At 37.5% G+C, this 6,814-nt stretch overlaps 1 protein-coding gene across 1 annotated transcript; it reads right to left on the reverse strand.

Moving 5' to 3' along the window:
• Positions 1-754: 754 nt before the first annotated feature.
• Positions 755-6,582, reverse strand: LOC105225251 (uncharacterized protein DDB_G0285291). Its single transcript, XM_011203642.4, has 3 exons — positions 6,386-6,582; positions 2,245-3,038; positions 755-2,187 (listed from the first exon to the last, which is right to left on the reverse strand). The coding sequence occupies exons 2-3, from the start codon at positions 2,547-2,549 to the stop codon at positions 1,059-1,061; spliced, it is 1,434 nt and encodes a 477-aa protein (XP_011201944.2). The 5' UTR covers positions 2,550-3,038; positions 6,386-6,582; the 3' UTR covers positions 755-1,058.
• Between the last annotated feature and the right edge of the window lie 232 nt (positions 6,583-6,814).

The raw sequence follows: 6,814 nt of genomic DNA on the forward strand, positions 1-6,814 counted from the left end.
CCGTTTTCTATTTTCCATTAATATTTTTCCTAAATAAACACAGAAATTTTCAACAATTGGGGTACTCACAACCTGTCGTAAAGCATCGTAAACTCGTAAAATTATAAATTTTTACACTTGTTTAAAAAAATTGTTGTTGGATTTCATACCAAAATGAGTTTACACATTTACAATTCTCAATGCTATGTTTTCGAATCGATATAACTTACAACTTTATGAGCCTTGTGAAAACCCTATATATTTTGTTTACTTCTAGTCAACTCCACTGGCACAAAGTTGAAATCCGTAATACCACAAAAAATTTAAGTTTGACAGCACTTCAACCATTTTTTATCAGCTTTAATGAAACACCCATCCTCTTAGTTCCGCATTAGGTGTCTGCAAAAATAAATATGATTATACAAACAGCTGTGCTTAGAGATTACTTAGCTGCTGAGTAGTGGATTTCCAATCCAAAAGTTGTCTATTGCCTTAAATAGCAATCTCAAATTAAGATCTGAGTATTAAGTATACTGAATAGCGATATATGTAATTATCCTTTATTTATGGAATTCCACACCGTGTATAGCCCTGGACAATTTCTCTACAGGTTTATGAATATCAAGAGAGTTAAACGCCTTCAAATCATTCCATATCCTAAATATGTAGATCCGAATTTTTGTAAAATTCGATAAACTCATTGAATTTATTTCATTTTGACCCTAACACGCATATTTGTGCAAAATTTATATATCCAAAGAGCGTTTCAAGAAAGTTGCATATGACATAGGTACATTTATTTAGTTTTATTCTTACTCTATGATTATGGTCAGTTGATATGACTTAGAGATTTATATTCAGACTCATGCAGATTGAACTTTCTTATAGAAATACAGTGTGCAAATGCCACTTATACAGTACTTTTTACAGATCTATGTATATATGCATATAGTAAAATATTTATTATAAACTAATATGAGAATCGGAATCTATATTTGGTATATGAGTTAGTAGCACATTTAGCGCTCATAGAGTCTTTAAAAATCCATGTAATGAAGAACAGTAACATCAATTTCTTTTTACTTTTCAGCGATTAGCAGGAGTATGCGATTCATCAGATCATTAGCGACAGTCTCATTTAGAGTATTAAGACGTGCAGCCAAAAAGTCACCGAACTTGGTATAGAGTATTTCACGCGCCGATGGGTGACTTGGTTTCTCTGCCATGCCGAGAGTATAAGTGGTCGCAGGCGAGAGCCGACCGTCGTCGAGCATATCCACGTCCGGATCATCGAGATCGTCTAGCTCGACATCGGGCTCAGCGAAGTCTTCGTCGATTATAAGACTCGCGGAAGAGCCGGGTATATGGGTTTTAGATTGAGCTTTAAAAACGCCATTGCTGTTTGTGACGTTATTGCTTGGCAAGCCAACTTTAGGATGAGTATTTAAATTTTGACAATGCTTGCTTTTTGTGGTTGGGGTTAGTATTGCATTGTGCCGTGGTGAATACGCTGAGTTGTGTTCATTTATGGTGATAGTGGTGAGTGAGAGTGTATCAGGCGAATCTGGCTCCTCTTTAATGTAAATCGAGGGCGAACTTGAGGCCGACGAGCGAGAACTCGAAATAGCTACGAGCGATTGCGTGCCCGGTGGCGCCGGCTGTGACTGCATCTGCAGCAGTGGCTGCGCCGGTTGTAAGGCTGATTGTACTTGTTGTTGCGGCTGAGAAGGCGGTCTGGAATTACTAGTCAAAGATGAATTTCCGTTGCCGAGATTTTGTAATGTTGAGATCGCGTTCGTATTCAGGTTGAGGATCACGTCGGATTGCATGTTCTGCAAGGGCTGTTGTGGTAGTTGTGGCAGTTGAGACGCGGCAGTCAGCGCTGTGGCATGCGGCGTTGGTGGCGGCTGCGAATGTGGTGACTCATTTAACGGCGCCAATTGTTGCAAGTGTAGCTGTGTTGGAAAGGACAAACCAACCGGAAGCTGCTGTTGTTGCTGCTGCGGCAATGTTTGATATTGTGGTTGCTGTAGTTGCTGTTGTTTCGGGTCGTTGACCAGCGCTGGCTGTTGGTTGTTGGGATTATTGGGATCATTCGGCGCGAAATACTGATACTCATCGATTGCGCTGCTATTGTTATTGCTATGATGTTGCTGCGTTTGTTGTTGCGCCTGTGCATCGGCCGACATTTTATTGCGCTCACGTGATCTGTGAAACAAATTCGAAATATTAAATAAAGAATTTATAACAGAAAATGTTACTTACTTTCGTTCCCTTATGACTTCCTTTAGGAAAGCCATCGCGTCATAATACTCCCACTTGGACTTGAAACGTGTACCCAGCATTTTCTCATGATTCAACTCACGGCGAAATATCTCACGCAGCGAGGTGAATGTGCGCTGCACACGCTCACCACTAACACCAAAAACTCGACCCAACTCGTTCCATTTCAGCGCCTTTTTCTTATCCGAGCGCTTGTAGTGCGGTAGGCGACAGTCCCACAGTATCGCATTCAAGCGTACCAATTCGATGAGACGTCGCTTCTCGATGTTGTGGCGTGAGAACGCCATGTCACCCACATTTCCTGCGGGCTCGTACTCAACCGCTGCTATCTTGAGGGTATTTAGCTCTTGGCTATGGGCTAGAAAAAGTTCCACTAACTGGAACTAGAATACTCTTGTATATTTAATCCTTTCTGGTAATGCACCAAAGGGCATCACTTCCGTTATACCGCTTCTATTTTATTATTTCTTACTGTTTGCTTTGCATGCGACCTTTTCAATACTTCAATCACTACTCTTGCGCATACAAAAGCACAGTTACCTGCGATTAGATATGTGTATGTTCAGGTATGCGATTGTCTCAATGTATTGCGCTTTGGCAACACTAGTTGTACGCTCTCTCCTAACTGCTCTCTCACTTAACGTTTTTGGTATGAGTGCAGTTAACTTTTGTAACAGCTTTTGGGTGTTGCGGCCGTTAAGCACTTTGTAGTGGTATTAGTGTGGCAGTACCTCTACCAATAGCAGTAGTGCGCAGGCGCTGCTCAGTGGTGGATGCTGTAATGTGAGAGCAACGAAAATTAGTGTAACTATATTGTAGGGATCAATTGATGGCAAGTTATTTAATTAAATTAAAATAGTTTCATTTATTTATATACATAATCACATCACATAAAAGCTAATACACACAAAATTGTTTCGAAATATTTCCTATTAATCCGCAGCGCTATTTAATGAGCATGAATTTACATTCCATATCCAATTTCAACTTTTGACACATACCACTAAAGGACTCCTAACTTGTGATGCCACCCAAATAAGGTACTACATATGCCTCGAACTCTTCCATGCACCTGAATATAAGTATAATAGGGTTATTGACCTGCATGAGAAGAAGAATTCAAAATTCAGCAGCCCCTATCAAATATTATTAGTGCTTCTACTGCCAAAAATATTATAATAGAGCTTATACAATGGTGATAATATATCACAGTTATCTCTTCTGGCAATTGAAGCTTTCACCTACTGCAGCTCAGTTACTACGTTCACTAAAACAGAGTCTGGCCTAAAATTTAGATTTTATATTTACTGAACGGGTCAAAACCATTCATAGATCTCAAGATATAAAGGTATTACTCATTTTAAGAAAGGTAAAAATATTTATTCAACAATTAAAGGTTTCGTGCCCGCTAAATGTGCACTCTCCTCTAAAAATACATTGCAGTAAAAGTTATTAAAAGCATTACCGCTCAGAAAATTTTCTGCTTCTGCTTCGGCCAATAGGAGTGGAATTATATTCGGTAGTTATATTACGAAAAGTTCTTGCAACTAGTTGATACCAGTTGAGACTGCCTAGGTACCGAATTATAGTTTTGTTCACCTAACGGTTGTACGTATCACCTAAAACTAAACAAGATAGATATGGGGTTATGTATGTACATATATACATAAATGATCAGGATGACGAGAAAAGTTGAAATCCGGTTGATTGTCTGTCTGTCCGTCCGTCCGCGCAAGCGGTAACTTGAGCAAAAATTGAGATATCTCGATGAAAATTGGTATGTCGGTTCCTTAGTACAAAAAAATTTCGAATTCGTAGATATTATTATATTAGATAATTGGCCACTGCCCCGCCCACAAATCACCATTAACCGAACACATAAAGTGCCATAACTAAGGACTTAATTAAGATAAATAACTGTAATTTGGTACAGGAGATCGCAGTAGATTTGAACAAATGGACGTGGCCAAACATATCTTCTAAACCACTTAAACTACAACAACAAAATCTTATGAGAACTTCTATCGACAAATGGATAAAATGGGAGAATAACCCCGCACACCCCCGATATTGTTAAAAACTATTAAAAACGCGATAAATCAATAGCTAAATACACCAGAGACATTAAATATTACCTTCCCAATTATATGAGACAGCTTTATGGGATCCGGTGAAAAAATTGGACGATGGGCGTGGTGAAATCCCATATCTCGGTACCCAATCGACCGATTTCCAAAATTTATTACGTGGCATTCTTCTTACATTCCTATGTGATGTTATTATTGTTTTACACATAACCAAAATATAGCTAATATAAGGATTTTCGAACATCCGGCTGACTTTTCTCTATATGATTAGTTTTACACCATAAAGATTTCCCTGACTTGGATTCTTGCAAGTTGCAAGAGTATAAAATGTTCGGTTGCACCCGAACTTAGCCCTTCCTCACTTGTTATATATTTTATTTTCTTGAAGTATATATACGCCCAGAAATGATCTTAACAAAGGGAAACATGCGCGTCTCAAAAAGTTGCGCGGAAATAACTCAATTCGCCGTTATCACTAATAAACTTGAATGTTCCCTGAGAGTAGATATCCGAGTGATATGCTAGAATTACGATGTCCCTTGAGAGGGCACAGCGGAGTGCAAATGGTTAAAGAGATCTTTTTAAACCAAAAATTAAATACCAAAACCGTGAAAATAAAATCAATACATACTCATTCGCAGCTATGTAATTTAAAGATTCTAACTATATACCAGAACGAGTTATTATACAAGTATATTGTTTTAAACAAATACCCGTTATACCGAGGAACGAGGTTCTTTGTTTATAACACAACCTTTTTTTGATAAATCTAACTCCAGTAGCGGGAGATAACTACTTTAATATTCTTAGAAAGCTGAACAGGACCAAGAAGCCATTTTGTATGAAATAAGTGCTTTTTGGATTGATACGCAACCGGGCAACAGAACTGAAGACCGAATAGTCAATATATTACCACTTTTATGCTGCCTACAGTGTCACCATTCTTGCCTCCCAACAAAACTGCTGAGCAAACGTTTGCGTCTGCAACTTCTAATTTATTTTGGTTGCGGTTCAAATTCATTTGGTGTTTCGCTGTTTTTGTTATAGGAGCTTGCACGCGGCCTATTGCGCTTGTGGCAACGCTAGCGGTGATGCTCCACTCAACGGTATATTGTTGTTAGCAACTGCAAGTAAGAATGCGGCAGACTAAAAATACACGAAAGCTGGTGCTAAAATGCAACGCGAAGCAAAATTGTATAGACGTGTTTGTTTTGGCTCAGCTTGCAGTGTTGCAATAAAATTTTAGCGTTAGAGTTAGAATAAAATGGAATTGCAAAAACAAAAAAAAAAATATTTTTTTGGTTTTTTGGAGATTACGTAATTATATATGTAAAGAGTTAGAATGAAATAGAATTGAGTATATATATCTACTAGTGTTAGAATAAAATAAATATGAAACAAAAAAATTTATTGTTATTTGCTTTTGTGTCTTCTCTTTTGTTTTTGCTTATTAGGATAGTATGTGTGAGCAGACATACTTACATATGTACATATGTATATTATATCTGCTTGTTGGTAGGATTTCAATATTTTTTAAATATAACATATTGCATGTAAAATACCGTTATCAATATTCTAGGATACGTTAATGCACCCCGTTTTTCTTATATGTATGTATGTGTGTATATACATATGTATGTATATTCACATCTATGTATATAACATATGCATGTGTATCTTAGTATTATATATAAGGTTGCCTTCTCTTTTGGATGAAACATAGTAGGAGCCGCTGTTGGTATCAGTAGTACATAGCTGTATAATATATTAAATAAAATAAGCCGCTGCTTTTCTCGTTCGCATGACGCCACTCAACTAAACAAAACACCACAAGTTTTTATTAACAACAATAAAATTCAATTTATTTCAATTAACAACAAATGCCAGCAAAAATGGCTTAGCAAGAACCGCAAACAGCACAAATGAAAAACCAACAACAACAACATGAACAGTCAACAACAAACGCACGTAGAATGAATGTTTGGACAATTTAGTTGCAAGCTAGTTCCTTTTGAAATTACTATGAATTTACTCACTTTTGGATTTATTGTTAATACAAAATATTTAACCAAGCACTTCCAGAGAAATACTAATTTTTGCACTTTCTCAGCCAGGCTGTCGCACTACACACTTAGTATGTGTTATTTGTTAGTAAGTTTAGATTTGCTGCCACCACTTTCGTTCGCAGCAAACGCCCTGCAACAACTACTATCGTCGGGACCACTACAATTTGCCACCACAATTCGCATAAACACATGCACGAACACATATGCACGTGAGTTCATAACAAAAGCAACAACATTTCACCGAAGCAACAGCAACAAGCGAAAGCAAAAACAATCAACCAACAAATCGCATACACATAATCAACGAATGTGATACACACACACACACATACATATAAATATTGATGTGTCAACATTCGGAGAGACCTGCGTTGGAGAGTTGCAGATACAGATTACAAT

Source organism: Bactrocera dorsalis, chromosome 5 (assembly GCF_023373825.1).
Source record: "Bactrocera dorsalis isolate Fly_Bdor chromosome 5, ASM2337382v1, whole genome shotgun sequence".
Taxonomy (NCBI): domain Eukaryota; kingdom Metazoa; phylum Arthropoda; class Insecta; order Diptera; family Tephritidae; genus Bactrocera; species Bactrocera dorsalis.